The sequence below is a fragment of the Gobio gobio genome, assembly GCF_949357685.1.
Source record: "Gobio gobio genome assembly, chromosome: 14".
Lineage (NCBI taxonomy): Eukaryota > Metazoa > Chordata > Actinopteri > Cypriniformes > Gobionidae > Gobio > Gobio gobio.
This window is the reverse complement of record NC_137107.1, coordinates 17,808,799-17,829,305: the sequence shown is the minus strand read 5'-3', so window position 1 is coordinate 17,829,305 and position 20,507 is coordinate 17,808,799. Positions and strand designations below refer to the sequence as shown.

The window sequence follows — 20,507 nt, the reverse complement described above, 5'->3', positions numbered from 1 at the left end:
TTGAACCTACCTCATGCTAGTTCTGTCTCTTTTGAAAGAGTTGAGGTGGAACAGAGAGGGCGCCAAGCACACAGCGATGTTAGTAGGGGTCATCTGGTTCTCCTCCACGCAGGCGACCACCTCTTGGAGGAAAAGGAGGAGGCTCTGAAGAGCCTCCCTGTTCTCATCAGGCAGGAGGTAAATGGCTGCTTGAACCCCCGCAAACTGTTGATCTTTGGGGAAGTCTGTAGGGAAATCATAAATGCAGAATAATAGCTTGGAAACAGATGCTTCACTTTGTGTCTTGACAATCAAATTCAACAATTTGTTACTCTTGATGTTACTACAGTAGATTGAGTCAAATATTTTGTTGGCTTACATTGGTAGATGTGCAGGAAGCTTTCACACAGTTTGCTGGAGAAGATGGGTTCAGGTAGGTCTCTGAAATACTGCTTCACCATGTCAGCCACATCAAAAGCAGACTGATTTTCAAAGGACACACCATCGGGGTCAGCCTCTACCATGTCCCTTAAATTCTGAATGCGGGATTTGACCCCAGACTTTCGGAAGAGCCCAACCTGTCAGGTTTAATGAGATATGTGTTGGTGAAAGGGACAAACTGTTACGTAACTTATGCAGTTTATTCTACTGTAATTATCATATAATATGCATGGATAAAAACTCAGCCAATAACACGTCAGTCATGAATCCCATTTAAAGAGTGCAGATGTGGATTCAGCATGTCTAGTCTCATGGGAATTAACATGACTCTACACTGTAAAAGAAAAAAAAGTACAGTTTTTAAGTCCAATCAACTTGGATGTTTAAATCATTTAAACTTAAATTACATTAAACTGATTTAAAAAGTTGGATCTTGTATAACTTATAAAAAAAGTTGGAAATTGCTTAACTTATTTTGATGAGGTAAAGCAATGTAAAAACGTATGTTGTCTTACATGTTGTCTTACAAACGTATTACATTTATGCACAACCTGAAATTCGCTTGGGTAAAATTTGCTGTATCCAGGCAAAGTGTCCACTATTGGTTCTAAAGTAAGACGTTTGCTTTCTTTGAGAAAACATAATCTTCAAATCGGTAAAATGCACATCAGGTAGACATTTTACCTGAAAACTTGATTTTACGCATATATGTAGAGTCATGTTTTTCCCTTTAGCAAGAACAGCTGTTTAATATAAGCCTACATTTTGGATGAGTATGCAAATTGAACATTGTACGTTTAGCTTTTATTGAAACAGCCTCTATTGTTGGTTGGCAACTGGATGGCATACCTGATCCAAGCACTCGGTCCTTAAGAACTCCATTGCTCTCAAAATGCTTGGTGGCAAAGGCTTCCCCGATTGCTGAACACTCTGGAGCAAAGGCACCTCAAACACTTTTCTGCTCTTATGTTCTGAAGGTTTAACCTTTCGGTAGACTTTTTGCACAGTCCTAGAATGGCAGAAGTGCAGAATGATGTATTTTTAGATTGTCACTTGCATTACCCACCTACATTTGTCTGAGATAATGAAGTGGTGTGCTAAATTGAAAGTAGAAGTAGCAGCGTATATTTAGCGGATCACATTAACCATATTAGCAGTGTTGTGAGGCCCTCATGCACATCAGCATCAGTGATAAATGCTTGCATGTGTTGAACTGACATTTAATTTGTTTGTTTGTAATAAGCTTCTTGTTATTTTCTCTGTATGAGCTTAAGGAATCTAGTAGTAAAGAAATAAAGCAATTAAAATGGATGTAGTGGTTTTAATCTTTGAGTACATATTGGCCTGCTGGCGAAAGGCTTGTGATGAATTTCGAACTGTCCTTTTCGTTTAGCAAAGCCCATATTGATTTACATTCTGAAAGGCCTTTTTTCATTAGACAGTGAACTTGCTGCCATGACTATAGGCTGTGTAGTAGAGAAGATAACCTGACAGCAATTTAAGTCCTGCTTCTCATTATTTCTATATAAATCAGGTTCAGGGACCTTGAGATAAAACTTCAAAGCCAATTAAATTCGGTTTTGCCGGAGCCAACTAATACGACAAAAATTGGATTTTCAAAATTTCATACAATCTAGTTTCTCTTGATAGCGTTAGCCTCAATTACCCCTTCATTTATCCTAACTCTCCTCAACATCAAGCTGGTTTGTTCAATGAAAGACAATATAAATAACCCCTAGTGTCTCAATGTGATTGTTTAGATTCAAGAGGCTCTGCATTCTACACAAATTTGCAGTAACCAGTCTCAAATATTGTTTATTGTAGAATAAAAGAAAATCTGAAATCGTGTCTTATCTGAAATCAAGTGAGCTGACTCACAGTTAGGATGCTGAATACTCAAGCAAGCGATCAATGTGAATGCGGGGGTAGACTTAAGAGCGTTGTTTCTTTTGTAGTTAGCTCAATGGTTGTTAAAACAAATAGGCCAATTACTCCTCTCCCAAGAAGTCAATTATCCTCTCCTCTTCGGCATAAGCAATTGTTCTTTTTTTTGTCCAGTCAACTACACAATTGCCAAACATGTTATTAATTGCTCTATGGGGAGCTTAGTTATCAGATTTGGGTTAAAATATTATGCTAACATAAGGCAAATATTTCCTATTAATGATCTAATCACATATTGAAATGTGCTTCATGTGTGGAGACTTTTGGGGAATGGCATCAATCGCCAATAGATGTTAGTTTTCATTGTATTGCACTTATCCAGTTGTTTAAAAGATTATGTTACCTGAACAGAACCTCAAATTGGTTTTCAAGCAAGTTTCCTGCACACCACCAACACCCACCTTAATTAATTCTATAATGTTGCTGTGTTGGGCTACATAAGCTCTGATATTGCCACTAAAGCCGCGTTTCCACCACAGGAACTAGGGACTTTGGGGTGGTACTTGGTGTGTTTCGACTGCAGGGACCAGGGTCTAAATGAAGTTCCGGGTAAAAATTTCCCCCTCAGAAAGTCCCTGCTCGTGAGGTTGTACTTTTTCAAAGTTCAGGAACTTTCGGGGGTGGGGTTCAGGCACTGAACATGCTGATTGGTTGAGTTCACGCAGCATTTTTATTGGTTGACTACACGCAGCCTTTTATTTAAACCACCGTTTTTAAAAGTATTTTGTGGTGCGTACAGTAAGAGTTGTTTGCTATTCAAATCAGCAATGGAATTTAAAACATACGACCGATGAACTGACAATGAGGTTCAGCCTTCATTAAGCTTATATGCGGAGGATGAAATCCAGCCGGAAGTCGCGCGCAGTCCTACATTAGCGGACTAATTTGCCTAATATTTACGATACTTAAGAACACGATGGAAACGCAGACAGAAACAGGTTTTGGGGAGAAAAAAAGTTCCTGCGACAAATTGTTCCGGGTAATTTGGGTGGAAACTTAGCTAGAGTCACAGTGTTTACACTTTTCAGGGGAATGTGAATTTAGGAGAAAGTATTTTGACATAGAAAAAATAAACATGTCACCTTTAATTATGAATAAGATGAAGTGAGTTGGGGGGGAAAAAACACTGTTCTTACAAACCCGGAGTTACTTGTGAATTGGACATCAATGGACTGGACAAATCTCTGTTGTTAATCTATATCTCCCCATGCTATCACATGGTCGAATCACAGTGTGAGAGTGTCTTTCAAAATGGTAAAAAAAGAGCAAGACTGTGCTGTGTCATGTAGCCTATGGTGTGAGAGGGTTCACTCTCCTTTTCACTCACTCATTTTGAACTCACTTCTCTTGAAACCTTGTCTATTTTGTCTACTGAGAGATTTTTCAAGGTTGCAGCTCAGCATAAATAATGAATGAATCTCTAAACAGCAGGTCTCTTACTCTCTCTTTCTTCCTCTCTCATTGTCTCAGTGTTTTTTAAGCAAGCTACTTTTACCAGATTGTGTGCATCCCTTTTCCCCTCCCCTGTTTTTATTCCTCAGCCCATCTTACCAGTTCCAGCCTTGTTTGCTGAAGGGTGAGTGCTTGTCCATCAGAGCCGTGAGCCTGAGAAGGCTCAGTCTTTGCAGCATGGAGACATGTGGTGCTGATTTTTCCTGTATGCCTGTGCTGGGGTTACTCAGTGAAAGCATCTGTGCACTGGACCAGTGGGGCCTCTGAATTCTGAAATGTAGGAAATGAACCAACTTTTGTATAAATACGCATTGTCATTGCATGTTTAATGGTCTTGCAAGCATTTGCTCTTTATTGAATGAGGGATGCATGTACACTAGATCCCTAGCGTGTAGCATGAATTCGATCAGACACTTCTTGTTACAGCTGCCTTCATAAAATGGTAGTTTGTGCCTCTTACCTATCAGTATGCTGTGTAGGCTGAGCAGTGTGTTCAAATGCTTCTGGGTTCTTGTTGTATGTCTCCTCTAGGGCAGCTTCATCTGTCTCTTCTGGCTCTTTGATCTCAAGGTGGATGTCAGTCAGAGAGGAGGGTGAGGGAGATCCCGAGTGGGAAAAATCTGAATCCCCGTCCTCTGACAACTTATCTGTCCAAGAGGTTACCAACTGCTGCAGGCCACAAATGCGTTCCATCACACTGTCCAAAGCTGAGAAGACGTCATCATCTAAAATCTGCATGTGATCTGGCACGTTGTCATAAATGCTGACACGGTGATCACAGGTAGCCAGAGGGCTGCATGCTTGTTCTTGGTCCTTGGAGCTACTGCTTTTACACTGTCTTCCACGGTAACCATGAAAGCTTCCAGTCCTCCAGTTGACCGAAGTGTTGTCTATAGGTGAGAAGGCGTTGTTGTGGGAGAGCACAGTTGGGAATGTCCCTGGCTTGTGTCCATGGGGAATTTCAAAGACAGGGTTGACGTCAAGGTTGCGCTGGTTGTTGAAATGCTGCTCGTTGATTTTCTTCTGGCTGTCTTCTTGTTTGGGCAGCCCAGGGCGTTTGCAGTTGCTGCGCACCTTGGTCACAGGGCTTGGTGTGCTGACCGTGCTGCTGCTTTCCGAGGGACTACTACTGGATCCAGAGGGTGGTGTGCTGGATGCAGGACTTTCAGTCTTGTCTTGGAGCCTTGCTAGGTCTAGACATTGAAGATGCTTCAGCCTTTCCTCACCAAGACCTTCCTGGATAATTGGTCCACTTATGACAAGTCTGGCTTTCCCGCTTCGGTTGTGTGGCTGTAGCGTGCTACCTGGTAATCTGAGTTTCTCCATCTTCCGGAGAAGGCTTTTGCCTTTTTTTACTGGAGGCTTTTCTGCAAGGCACTCTTCACTGCTCAAAGTGTGATGTTCAATGGGGGATGGAGGTCTGCTGGAAGAAGTATCGGGAGATTGGGGCTTGTAGTTCGAGGAACATCTCGAGGAGCTACGACTTTTTTCGGGTTCCTCTGCCATTGTGTTGGTAGCGCTTCCCCCATCGCTGTCAGCATTACTAGAGCTATGGGTGGAACACAGCTCATGGCATTCACCGCTATCGGAAAGAGAAGCCTCACAGCTTCCCGATCTCCTAAAACTTGAAATGGGGCTGTTCAGTGAGTGCAGTAGCTCCCCGTCATCCACACGTATCCAACGCCTGCTCTTCCTGTCGAATGACCATTTTGGGCTGATTGCATAGAGGTCTTCTTCCTCTTCTTCATCTCCCTACATGAACAAATCAATATGTTATACACAGCGAAGGAAGGTGGGTAGGAAACATTTCCCCAGGCTTTCTTTTGTTTATATACTGTGTTTACATGTGTCTTCTCTAGAGTTTTCTCTCAAACTCACCCTTCTTTTGGACCGGCTCAACTCCAGCTTCATCTCCACACACTTGTTTAAGGTACTTAATCTCCTGAAAGCAAAAGACAACATTGATGTCAGACAGGAAGACAGCATAATGTTCCTCTCAAATTCCTCCCGCTGTGATTAGCAAGACGTCTACGTCACAATAGCACGCACTCATGCCGCCGAGGGTGGAAAAGCATTACCTGCAGAGAGAATCTAAGGCATCCTTATCCAGAAATTCATGATCACTCTTCACCCAGTCTATGTCAATAGGGAAACAGCAATCTGGAAGGCAAACAAATTAAATTGAATTGCAGTAAAATAATGTTTGCAATTTATTAGGACACATAGTTAACGTATGCAATGAGAAATTATCAAAATAAATATTTACCGGTGAATAACTGTGCATACTGAGGAAAACCAGCTGCCTGAAGCCAATCACAAGCCCCCTTTGCTTCAATCTCTGCAAAGAGAATCAGTGCATATAAAGTATGTCATTTCTGGTTGTTTAGCTTTTATGAGGCTAACATAAGAGACAAAATCAGCAAACTATTACCACTTAATTAAATTTATTTTTTTAATTAACATTGAAAGTGGAGCATTGTTTTGTACAAAGCCATTTTATTCCACCCCAAGTTTATCAACCATCCTCTCATTTAATTAATTTCACGTGGATTAAAAGCGGAGGCTGGCTAATTTGCTGCTAATTGAATGTCTTTGGCTTTAACATGGTTGACCAAAAGAAGGCAGGCAGGCAGCAGGCACGCATGATTCCAGCCTTGCTTGCTGCTTCTATTCCTCTGTCACTCATTTACATTCACCTTTTTACATTTTTTCCTAACATAACACTGCCAGGAACAGATGGTGGAAACAAATCCTTTCTTTGCACTGTCTGGCGATCCATAAAACCTATCTTTCCCATAAGCGGCGAAGGGGTCAGGGGAAGACAGCTGGATCTGTGCTACAAAGAACAGATGGCTCAGATATGTAAACATAGGGACCAAGTTAATGCTGCCACTCCCTGATCTGACGCAGGAGCGGCCTGTCAAGGACTGCGCTGGGTGCGATGGCCTCATGTAGCTGTGTTGCAGACGACATGTAGGTTAGCACCATGGCTTAGCTGGGCTGCTGAATTCTGGTCTGGATAAATGAGCATTGCAGATCAGAAGTTTCTCAGACGGTGGGTGTGAATTTGGAAGGCAACTTGTGGGAAATGCGCACATACTCATGCTGGTAGCTGACGCAATAACTGCTACCTCTGCAAATTACCCTGTTCCAGCCATTTTTTGAGAACTCTAGCATGGGAATTATATAAGCGTGATCGTATCACATGCCTCTCCACTGTTTAATAGAGCTGAGCAGGGAAAGGCACTTCCTTTTCTAAATACCTCAGGCGGCCCTACAGGAAGTTGTGCTTTTAGGGTTTGGATGCTGATAACAGATGTGGATTGTGATTGTCCCCCACCCACCCCAGCTCTCTAGAAGCCTACAAGCATCTGAATGGTCTGGGAGGGTCTTGGCAAATGGTGCTACGTGCCGCACAGGCTGTAAGCTATGAATGATACAAAACGCTGTTAGATTGGTTGGCTGATACCTCCCTTCCTCCTCGCAAGAGGCACATAGACACTCCAGGTTGAAGCCACCTAATAAAGTGCTACAGCAGGACCCCTGGGGCTTCAGCAACTGCCATAAACACCTATCTTCAGAGGAGCACTCAGAGAGTCGATTGACATGAGAAACGCATCTATAGGACCCCTGAGGGGTGGAGAACATCATGTTTGGCTGACAGCTTGAACAGTTGTAACCTTCAGAGTCTTGGCGAAGCTCATGCAGAGCAACCTTTAGCTTTTGAATAAGTTCAGAAAGAAATTCAAGAGATTTAAAGCAAACTAAAAGTTTCAGGAAGGCTCCCAAAGTCTAGGGAAGCATATTTGTGTTAAGATTCAATATATTTTCTGCGTATGTGCTTATGTTTGATAATAGAATAAGTACAGTGCTACTATGTAGGACTGAATGTGTTAATAGTTTTGAATTGTCATTGTACTTTTATAAAACCTGTATTCACATCCAAGATGATCACACTTCACTTTGCAATACACTAATGGTTTGTAGAGTTGGTACAATCCTGTAAAATTAATGTGTGAAAGATAACTGAGATTCATGGCTTAAATAAGCCAGTCTGACAATGAGGGAATTTTTACTCCCTTTAAATCTTTTTAAATTAGGTTTTTTAACAGCAGTTCAAGTCAAATGCCCCACAGGGAGAAGGTCTTCTGCTCCAACGTTTTCTCATGAGTGTTCATATATATTTTATGTAAAATGTGGTTTTACCACATGTCCATTACTTGTGTTAACATGGATACTAAAACGTAAAATATTGATGTATTGATAGCGTCTAAAACGTAAATAATTTATATATGAGCAACTTTGGTTGTACAAATGTTTATGAATCCGATGAGTAGTTACTTCATGGAATTAATCAATTAATTATATTGGATGATTCTGTTTTATTACTGACCAATGAGTTTGCATTTATTAAACACAGTTGGCTCAATTACTTTGGAATTATAACATTTCATTCAGTGCCAGCTCTATTCAAAGTATTATATATTTTAAACAAAACTACAGTTCAAAATCGTAAATTAATATATATATATATAATTTTTTTTTCCATTACTTATGTTATATTAATTTTTGCTGTGGGACATGGCCGTTTTCTAAATATGAACTCATAAAATCCACCACAAACACACCATAAAATGATCATAAACATAATTAATTTAATTCTTGCAGTGTAACCCAAATTTTCCAAAACTGTATGCTTGCATTATGTGCAAAACAGAACCAAATTCAAATCTTTATTCAGCGATCTTCACCTACAACCGAAGTACGGCCATAATGCCGTGTGTCCACCAAAGTGCTTTTTCCCAGAGGCTAGCGTATTTTTTCCAATTCTTTTCAATAGAAGCGGCACGATTTTTAAAACGGTAGCAGCGTGACAAGCCGCCAAACTCTTGCCATTTTTTACCGGTCACCGAGAGTTGAATGTTCAACTTTGGGTAAAACCCAGCACTCATCAATCTCACTTTTTTACCACCCGTTCAATTACAGTGGAGGAGGGGCGGGACATATACCACACGACCAACCGTCACATTATGTTTGTACAACGATTACAACCAACAAGAAGCACATTTTTTTCTCTTTCTTTTCCTTTTTTTTGAACAACAACCACATCTCTCCATCCTAAGTCCCAGAGCAAGTACATTGTGTTGACATTTTTATGTTTAGAAAAATACTATTTGCGAAATCAGATACTAGTAAGTGTGAGGCTATTCTGTATTGGAGCACGTATAGCATCTCAGCTGAAAAAAAAATGCTCTCAAGCACCCACAGCAAGGTTTTCAGCTTGCTAAAAATGCTTTGGTGAACAATCAAAGTCAAAGAACTCCCACACTAGTTGAAAAAAAAAAATTGCCGCCTTTTAGATCAGTTATATCAAATGCCCATTGGCTGTTGTGTGCCTTGTCACTGATTGTGACATGCTGTGTTTGTGTTGTTTTGAATAAGATTTGATTGACAACTAAAACTTTACTTTAAACCACTCAAAACTGTTGTTTATCGCCAGTGAGCACTTTTGAATGCAACATACACTCACCTAAAGGATTATTAGGAACACCTGTTCAATTTCTCATTAATGCAATTATCTAATCAACCAATCACATGGCAGTTGCTTCAATGCATTTAGGGGTGTGGTCCTGGTCAAGACAATCTCCTGAACTCCAAACTGAATGTCAGAATGGGAAAGAAAGGTGATTTAAGCAATTTTGAGCGTGGCACTGTTATTGGTGCCAGGCGGGCCGGTCTGAGTATTTCCCAATCTGCTCAGTTACTGGGATTTCCACACACAACCATTTCTAGGGTTTACAAAGAATGGTGTGAAAAGGGAAAAACATCCAGTATGCGGCAGTCCTGTGGGCGAAAATGCCTTGTTGATGCTAGAGGTCAGAGGAGAATGGGCCGACTGATTCAAGCTGATAGAAGAGCAACTTTGACTGAAATAACCACTCGTTACAACCGAGGTATGCAGAAAAGCATTTGTGAATTCACAACACGTACAACCTTGAGGCGGATGGGCTACAACAGCAGAAGACCCCACCGGGTACCACTCATCTCCACTACAAATAGAAAAAAGAGGCTATAATTTGCACGAGCTCACCAAAATTGGACAGTTGAAGACTGGAAAAATGTTGCCTGGTCAGATGAGTCTCGATTTCTGTTGAGACATTCAGATGGTAGAGTCAGAATTTGGCGTAAACAGAATGAGAACATGGATCGATCATGCCTTGTTACCACTGTGCAGGCTGGTGGTGTAATGGTGTGGGGGATATTTTCTTGGCACACTTTAGGCCCCTTAGTGCCAATTGGGCATTGTTTAAATGCCACGGCCTACCTGAGCATTGTTTATGACCATGTCCATCCCTTTATGACCACCATGTACCCATCCTCTGATGGCTACTTCCAGCAGGATAAGGCACCGTGTCACAAAGCTCGAATCATTTCAAATTGGTTTCTTTAACATGACAATGAGTTCACTGTACTAAAATGGCCCCCACAGTCACCAGATCTCAACCCAATAGAGCATCTTTGGGATGTGGTGGAACGGGACCTTCGTGCCCTGGATGTGCATCCCACAAATCTCCATCAACTGCAAGATGCTTTCCTATCAATATGGGCCAACATTTCTAAAGAATGCTTTCAGCACCTTGTTGAATCAATGCCACGTAGAATTAAGGCAGTTCTGAAGGTGAAAGGGGGTCAAACACAGTATTAGTATGGTGTTCCTAATAATCCTTTAGGTGAGTGTATATTGGTACTGTTTTTTGAAAAAATTTGAATAAATTAATGTTATTAAACTTATCTGTTACAAATTTTCTTTAAAATGTAGGCTATACATGTCAGGTCTCGGGTCTGATCACCTGTCTTTGTGTTTGTTTTGTGTTTTGGTGCGTGGCTTTGTTTTGACAGCTCGCCATGTGCTTGTGTCTCCGCCCCTACCTGTTCCTGCTCGTTAGCTCATCTCACACCTGGTTCTTGTTCTCCTCATTATTATTTTCCCTTTATAACCCCTCGTGTGTCTCTGTCCTTTGTCAGACTGTTATGGTTTATACCACTATTCTGACTGCCTATGTCCGTATCAAGTACTCTTGTCTTGTCTTGTCTTGTCTTGTCTTGTCTCTTCCCGTCTCGTTCAGGCTCCAGTGCTCGTGGCTGCAAGTTCTCTCGCCATTCTACTGTGCTCACTGTGGACTCTAACACCATTCACATTTGGTGGCGGCTGCCTGGATTAGAGAGCAGCCTTTCCTGGTTGTGTCGTTTGCCGCGGTCGCGGCTTTTCCTGTCCCACGAACTGTTTTTCTGTCGCCTAAGTTATTTTCTGTTCATTAAACCTTCTGTTTTGCACCCGCATCTGAATCCTGCCTATTTTCCTGACAATACATATGTATAGTGTGTAGCATTATGTTTAGCGATATGAGAGGGATTATTTATGTAATTGTATAGTGTAACTAAAATTTAAGTTTTTTATATATTGTTGAAAAGTGGTTGTTTAAGTTTGGGGATAGGGCATTTAAGAGATCTAAGATATATTGAAAATGTAACTATATTAATATATTTGTGATATAAAGTCTTTGTAAATATTTTACATTTCTATAGCTGTAAACGCGTATTATTGCTTAGATTTTAGATGTTGCCACTAAGTCCATATTTACTTTACGATGGATTTTAGCATCTAACCATACATATAAAAAATTATAGTTTTGTACCTGTAACAGTTACGTACCCAATATAAACAATGAGACAAGGCTGGGTGCTCCCTATCCCAAGTCTTGTTAGTTTTTGCGATCATACATCAAGAGTAAAAGTGACAAGTCACTGGCTTTCTAACCATCATCATAATCTCCAGATGTGGCACAGAACGTTTTTGAGCCATGTTAGCCCATTTTCCATAACTATGAACTCACAGCTGTTTTCTGATTGACAAATACGCTCCATTTCATCAGCGACAGGACTGATTTCGATGAAAATGTTGGCAGGTACAGAAAAATGAGGTCATTGGGATAATTGCTCAGACACTCTGTTGTTACTCCTGGTTGCTAGCAACAATCTTTTCATAGATCAGATGTGCCAGCGCAAAAAGAGAGACCCTGTAACTCCTCAGAGCTAAAGTTACCACTATCCAGCAATCAGAGATCATTACTGCTTGCACAAATCTTTGCAAATTGTTAGATATATTGCTGATGAATTAAATGTTCAATGCCAAGGAGTTGTCATAACCAGCAGACAATAAAACCTTCTAGTGTTCTACCAGCAGACCAAAGTATACACTCTTATATGATTCAGTATAATCAAAGCAAAACCATGGACAGGAATTCAGCTCAATAATAACATGCACCATCCCCTAATAAGCTCACATTTGTTTTTCTGTGACAAAGTATTCACTCAAAATTATGAAGTGGGCCCTTTAAAGTTATTAAGATGTTACACCGACTTCACTGATAACATCACAATAACTGCTAATTTACAAGCGTTGTATTCGTTCAACTAAATTATGCCCATGCTTGTTCTGACATATGTATTAGAATTTTGAACCGCTCAAATGTACCATGCTCTCATAACTAAAGGGCAATTTTACTCATGAAATAGCTTAGATCAGCTTTAGATTCATTTGACATAAAACTTTAGAATCGTTTAAAATAAAAATGAGCAGACGTAAAGATTTATACTTACTTGAAATGAGCATTGTTGTTCGTTTGGTTCTTACGCAGAAATTTCATAAAAAAACTTCAGACTGACTAAGTAAAATAAAGAATTTCAGGCATTACCACACACACACACACACAAAAAAAAAATCTAGGCAATAAACTTCAAGCTTTCATTAACGGATGCAAAGGATTGCTACTTTTAGGAGAAAGCTAGGCATCTCCTTCACACTGGTCACCATAATGAAATCACAGGAAGGGCATTCCCCTCTTTCCTCACTGGACCAAACCAAACACAACTTTGACTGGGTGGGTTGTTCCCTAAGTAAACAATGACTTTTGTCAAGGTTATTTACAGTGAGTGCTTGGAATTATTCTAAGCATTTTGAACAACTGTTGAAAATTGTTGTCTGGTTATTCATGGATATATTGCAGTCAAATCGATTAATCGCAATTAATTGCATCCAAATGAAAGTTTGTCTTTACATAATTATACAGTACACACACATATATTATTATGTATACACTGTATAAATACACACTCATGCATGTATATATTTAAGAAAGATTTGCATGTATATATATTTATATAATTCATATTAATATTTGTATATATAAATATAACAAATCTTCTTAAATATATACATGCATGTGTGTGTATTTAAATATACATAATAATCATACACAGTACACACATATATTATGAAAACACAAACTTCTACTTTGGATGCGATTAATCGCTACTAATCGATTTGACAGCACTAATATATATTTATACATACACACACACACACACACACACACACACACACACACACACACACACACACACACACACACACACACACACACACACACACACACTGTATATTAGTGCTGTCAATCGATTAAAAAAAATAACGAATCATAATTTGTTCTGTAATTAATCACACCTTAAATGTTTAATATATTTTTAAATTGTTATAATTTCACATTTAATCTTCAAATTGATGTAGAAACAACATAAAGGCAGTATATTTTAAATATTTATTTCATACCATCTTTTTATGAATGAAGGCCAGTCACTGATACCAATACCACTACTGATGTTGCTATGAAATTTACCCCCCCCCCTCTTTTTTAGCCATTAATTATAGTCGTTTAACATTACAGTATAATTGAAAGCTATCATTTTTAACATTTATTAGGCTTTAAAAATATAAAAAACTTTACCTTTAATCAACTTAAAACAAGCTTCACCTAAACACATTTTAATAAATGTAACAAAGCTGTGCTCTTTAATATATCAGGGCTCAACGCTAATGATTTTTTTTCTATTGGCCCAGTTAGACCGGTTCAGATTTTTACTTGCCCTGTCAAAATGCACAAAAAACAGTTATTGTTTTCATTGTTTTTGAACCATGAAACCTTGTAAACAGTGCTTTTAATATTTTTAGGTAGATCTAGCAGAAATTGAATACACTTCACAGCCTTCGTTAAATTATGAACTGAATATAGATTAATCATTTTAAAGCTAAGTTATTCAGTCAAGAGCAATGAGTGATTTTCTCTTTCGTTTGTCCTTTGACTTTGATTAACATTAATGACAGACATCACAGCAGCAGGTTTATTAGGCTACTATCACTTTAAGACCTGACACACTTCCCATTCTCTACACTCTAAAAAAATGCTGGGTTAAAAATAACCCAAGTTGGGTTGAAAATGGACTAACCCAGCATTCGGGTTGTTTTAACCCAGTATTTGGGTTGTTTTAACCCAGCGGTTGGGTTAAATGTTAGCTTAAAACGACCCAATTGCTGAGTTAGTCCATTTTCAACCCAACTTTAACCCAGCATTTTTTAGAGTGTATGTTCATTAAGACTTTATTTAACTCATTTGAGACTGCATTCAAGGATCCTCAACAAAACAGGAATTTTGGCATACTTGTGTGTGTGTTTTGTCTGTTCAAGCGCTGTCCGAAGTGGCTTTCTGTGCGCGTGAGTCGTGTGTGTCACACAGACAGGAGATTCAAAGACGTGCACCATGCACGAGTTGTGTCTTGTCGCGCTTAATTGGTTTAAAAGCATTTGAATGAATAAGAGCACGACCATAAAATGTAACGCTAGTCAAAGGATGACCGGACAAAACGGATACTGCGTTAATTGTTAAAATGAACAATTAATTGAAAAAATGTATCGCATGCATTAACAAGTTAATTTTAACTGCACATTTTAGAGTGGCCTTTTATTGTGGCCAGCCTAAGGCACACCTGTGCAATAATCATGCTTTCTAATCAGCATCTTGATATGCCACACCTGTGAGGTGGATGGATTATCTCAGCAAAGGAGAAGTGCTCACTAACACAGATTTAGACAGATTTGTGAACAATATTTGAGAGAAATGGGCCTTTTGTGTACATAGAAAAAGTCTTAGATCTTTGAGTTCAGCTCATGAAAAATTGGGGCAGAAACAAAAGTGTTGTGTTTATGATTTTGTTCAGTATATATACAAAATTTGATGCACCTCTTGATGGAAATAAATCAAGAGGTGCATGAATTTTTGGTCAAGATCTTGTATTGACAATGGAAGAGTCCAGAACTCTGTAAAGTCTCCTCCACCACATCCCAAAGACTTTCAGTGAATTTAAGGTCTGGACTGGATGCCAATTCATCTGTGAAAATGATTCGTCATTCTCCCTCCCAACTATTCTTTCACAATTTTTTAGAGCCTGATGAATCTTGACATTATCATCCTGGAATATGGCCATGATGTGTCTTCCTACATGAAATGAAAAGCTACACACTCCATCAATTAGGGTCAGAAGAACTGTTGCCAAACATATGACATGCTAGAAACACAATAATCACTGCAATAATGATCCAATCATAGACTCTTAAGCATTTGCCTATTTATATCCAGACGTATATAATGCATTACACTGTATAACCTTTAAGTTTTATTAGGAATTCCCTGACAGTATTCAGTCATAAGATATTATGTCTAGATAGTGCCCGTTCACTGATGCCTCAGTGGAAGTTTTGTGAAGGGGTTTTAGATTTGAACATCTGCTCTTTTGTTGCATTTCTTCGAAGGACAGACGCAGAGCTATGATGCTAATGAGACCCTAAATCCCATAAGGATATCGACACAGCCCATCACAGCTAATAGTTTTTGACTCTGAGGCTTCATCAGGACTTACTCCATAGCAACCCATTAGCACTAATGGCTCTCATTAAACACACCGGTGTTTGATTACATCCTCTTAAGTGAGAAAGCCTGAAGTTCTCAGTTCGAAATTCTCTCCTAAGTGAACACTGAAAGTGCAGATGATGACAGGATGGTTTACTTTACTTTGTTTCTGCAAACATTTCCTAAACTTGACTAGAGAAAACTAAGAGTGTTTTGTAATAAATGCAGTATTAATACGGCAAACCTATCTGACCTTTTCTGTTTACTGTAGTTGACAGTTGACTTATTCTGTTGTTATGTCAAAATATCAGTGTCCAGCGGAAAGAAAGGGGACGGGATCACAAACCAGGCATGTGATAAGTTAGCGGAAGGCATGACAGCCGTTCCTGGCTCCATCGTGTCCCCAGCCTGTCCCACCCTCTCTGAAGTCATTTGGCGGCAAGACACGCAGCACTTCAACAGTGCAGTTTCCTCTCTGGCTCTGTGTCAAATTGTTTCAATAGTGTCACTATAAAAGCTTGTTCAATTGAAAAAGTAGAAATACTATATGGAGTACTTCTGTATATATAAACTATAGTGTCTGTTCATCTTGATCTTATAAGTATTCACAGCTATTTGTATGTAATGTGTCTATGTGGTGTTTTTAATATGCTTTAAGACAAACCATGTGCAAATCATGTCAACACTATTGAGTATGTTCTCCTTAAAACTGCAGTGAACCAAAGACGGTCTCACAAATGCGGTTTGAATTTGACAGTGTTTCTTACATCACTAACTACCTTGTAACCAATCATGTTGACGTTTGGTCAGGACGCCTCTCCGTCACTTTTTAACGCACAGGGTACCCCTTTAGTGTAATTTTCCGATGCACAGGGTACACATTGATTTCAGTTGTTTGCCCAATGTGTCAGATCAAGACGTGTTCAATTATTTGCATCTGTAAAAGTAGACATGATTTTATGAATATTTAGGCTACTTTTATATTTTGGAGCAACTAACCCCACTCTTACCCTAAAACCTACCGGCTTCTCAACAATATAAACAGGTAAATAAAAGTACAGTCACAGGTCTTTATTGCAAAAACTGACCCAAAAAGTATTAACTCATGTTGCATTCCAAGTCTTCTGAAGTCATACGATATCTTCATGTGAAGAACAGAGTTGATCTTAATGTTTTAATCGCTGAAATGATGATCCCGCCGCTACGCGAACACACTCGTATCATATCATATCTCATTCAAAAGATACACCCGACTCTTTAGCATGACGCGGTCAGTCACAAGACACGCGAGAGCCAATGACATTTTACAATCAAAGCTGACGTAATGACGCAATTGACCTATCGGTAAGCCCCTCCCATCGAATGCAGATGAGCCAATAGCAGTTGAGTATCAGTTGCGCTGGGACCGGAACTCGGACATCTTTAGGTGTCAGCGCCATAGAGAAACATTGGAAAATCCGAAGCTCTCATCGGTTTGATGTTGTTTATGCTTCAAAAATGCTAAAATGTCGTGCCTGAGGTACTGTAACACTGACTCCAGGGATCCTGAGAGGATTTTCTGTTTGTCACTCTCGTTAAGTTACGATTAAAGTCCCTGCTAACATACTAACTGTTCTCACGTCATATACACTGTAGGTCAAAAACACGAAGGTCTACATTTCAGTGCCTCTCCATATTAAACTGGTTATATGTAAATGAATTTAATTTTAGATATGTTTAAGGTCTACAATATCTGTCCTACTAAGGAGGACTCCTATTTTGATGGGTATTATAGTCTACGGGTAGTGAAAGGCTCACGCAGTTTATCGGAGTTGTTTTGCAGATACAAAGTTTACCAGTTATTAACTGCACCCTCCAAAAGGCATACGGTCTGTGTATATGTTTGTTTACTGTTAGTTGTATGAGTGTTTTTGTGTAATTTGCTGTGTATGTTAATGGTAATGCAACGGAGGGAGATAGTTTGTGAATGAGACGTTAATGCGCACTTCTTATGCTTTGTTTGTTCAGCTCTTACGATTATTTTTTTGGAGTGAAAAAGGACATAATAAACTTGATAAACCATCAGTAAAGTTTGGGCAACATTCGGACGGGATATACGCTACATTCTGTTTCCAAAAACATCTTGGGATAAGGTTTTCACACTGACAGCTGTCACTGTAAGATATAGCAACTCCGTTTGTTTGTCCGAGTTAGCAACAGTAACTAAGCGGGGCGGGGCTTACCGATAGGTCAATTGGTCACGAGACATACGACAGCCAATGCAATTTCAATATCAAAGCTGACGTAGCGTTTCTTCGGGCAGCAATTTTTGAATGTGTGCATGATTTTCGGCGGATGGAGACACTGATCGCTTTGGGCGATTTTCTTCACACAAATCAATCGTTTGGCCTCGGAACACTGGGAATATTTGTACTTTTTGAATAAATTGTGCATGCAGTCGTAGCTACCTGTTATATCCTGTGTTTTATATCATATAATACACAAATGGGTAGGTTTAGGGATGGGATGAGGTTGGGTTACATGTTCAAATGTGTCTAAATAGTGTAAATAAAAAAATAACATAAATGTAAATAAAATTATGCTGGCTGATTAAATTGAGAATCACACTCTAACATGTCATAATGGCAAAATCATACCCCAATATATAATTTCATCATGACGATAACATTCCAATTCCCAACGCGTCTGTGTATGACGCCAAAGGTTTCTCATTGAAATCAATGGAGTACCCTGTGCATCGAAAAATTACACTAAAGGGGTACCTTGTGCATTAAAAAGTGACACCGAAGGATCCTCACCAAGCATCGATATAAGCCATTATCCCGGTATATTTTTCTGTTGATATGAAAAATTTGGTACATTTAGTAATATAGAATTATGTATATTACGATGTTATGATTAACTATATGCCTTTCTCCACTGATGTTCTATGATGTTCAAAGCCTTTCTAAGGATACTGATTTTTAAAAGGAAGCTGTCTGACTCAGAGTGGCGAACGGCAAGCACATTATTAGCTGTTTGATAACGTAGTCAAGCAAAAGACTAATCATATTAGTTACCATTTTGTGTCCGACATTGTAAAGAACGATACCATTGTGCAGCTTTTACTACAGTAAAGTTGGCCGAGTCGATCTCTGAATTGGTGTGAGTTTGTGGAGGCGGGGCTAATTTGCATATTCCCACGTATACTAAATAAAGCAAGGGTGCAGTTACATTCAAGCTGTTTTAAGGCATGAAGAATTTTTTTTCACATGAATAAAAGTTTAAATATGTAATTTTGGTGAAAGTGAGTTTTAAGTAATACAATTATTGACTAGGGGGGACTTTAAAAAATGTAAGCACTAATGTATGCAGTTTTAGAAAGGTAAAAATATTTTTATAAACATGTTTTTGAGCTCCTAAACCCACCCATAGTCTAAACCAATATATGACTAATTCTCAACAAACCAAAAAAAAAAAACCCTTGTTTAAACCTTTAAATACAAAAACTGTACTTCAAGGGGCAAGAAAATACATTTCCAATCTTAAAATGCGAGAAAATGCAAAGTATGTGAGAAAATACAAGGGACTAAAAAGTATTGAATATATATCGAATATATCTACATGTGCCTATATGGTTAGATCACATTAGCCAGTTATTTTTTGTATTCTTATAAAATTGTTCAATTTCAGGGAATGACGGTTCGCCTTCAAAACATTGAGTCAGTATTCTTGGTAATGTTTATTTGATAAGGACAAGTGCTGACATTTTACACGACTCTCGTAATACGTTTTCCATGGGAATTTTTGTAATCTGAAAAACTCAATTACTAGTTACAAAATGAAAGAGACTGGAAAAAGAGGTATTGAGGCATAATAAAAGTGTTCTATTCTATTGAATGTTAAAAGGTCAAAAGCTTTACAGACATGTAAAGCAAATATAAAGCCTCTCTTTTGCTTTTGCATCTAGCTTCTTTGGATATAAAAGATGCACTCAATCCCCGACATTAATCGCTTGACAAAGTTATTTATTTATTTATTTATTTTTCCAGTTCTTCTGTGAAAGAATTGCTCTTGTTCTGTGTAGAGCTATTTTGACACCTGGGGATAATTACAGCTCTGTTTAAGATTTGTTTTCTATACCGCCTGGCATTTGGATTGTCTCAGACTTGTCAGATCCCTTCAAGAAGAAGTGCATCTGAGAAGAAGAGTCGTTCGGTGAACGGAGCTGGCACAGACGTGAATATACCCCCGTTAAAAAATCATTCCAGCCCAGCTCACATAATTGTGTGTTTTCGGACGGGCTGACGTGAACTAGCGGTGGCAGGACTATCAGCGTGTTTCATTTCAAGAGAACACAACATGCTACTTTACTCCGGTGGCAGCTTTCTGCATTCATTAAAGGATAAGACATCTGTTTGATCAAACTGTGAAAAAGAGCCCGGCGATCGAGACTTGCACTAACAGAAGTGTTCCAAATCGAATGGAGATGAATGGCTTTGTTTTGGACATATGTGTTCAGTTGTATACAAAGCGACAGATGGCTGACGGCCGTCTTTCATGAACTCCGCAGAAACTGCAGCCCTTTCCTCATTCTGTCAATGCGAACCTGCTGTTTGCGTGATAGTAAAGTTGTGTCTGGGCGTTCTGTTGACTCCCTGGTCACCCTTTACAGAGGTTACTCTAAAAAATGCAGGGTTAAAAACAACCCAAGTTGCACTCATATATTCTAGCCGTTTGCTCAGTTTATTTAAATAAAATAAGCTGAAACAACACAAATCTTAAGTTTTTTTTACGTTATTGCCATTTTTACTCAATTTTATTATGTTACATGAATTTAAATTTGTAAAATGTTAAGTTAACCTAAACCATTTGTGTTGGGACTACATGAATCACTTCTGTTGCACTGAC

General features: G+C 39.0%; 1 protein-coding gene across 1 annotated transcript in view; it reads right to left on the bottom strand.

Annotated features, from left to right (window-relative positions):
• The window catches only part of LOC307137586 (rho GTPase-activating protein 7), an 82,648-nt gene that overhangs the window by 11,151 nt on the left and 50,990 nt on the right, over nt 1–20,507 (bottom strand). The window contains exons 2-9 of the mRNA XM_079835341.1: nt 6,083–6,154; nt 5,895–5,976; nt 5,695–5,758; nt 4,277–5,568; nt 3,916–4,086; nt 1,270–1,429; nt 359–557; nt 11–224 (exon numbers count right to left, since the gene is read on the bottom strand). Coding sequence (XP_079691467.1) covers nt 11–224; nt 359–557; nt 1,270–1,429; nt 3,916–4,086; nt 4,277–5,568; nt 5,695–5,758; nt 5,895–5,976; nt 6,083–6,154 — 2,254 coding nt within the window. The remainder of the gene's footprint in view (nt 1–10; nt 225–358; nt 558–1,269; nt 1,430–3,915; nt 4,087–4,276; nt 5,569–5,694; nt 5,759–5,894; nt 5,977–6,082; nt 6,155–20,507) is intronic.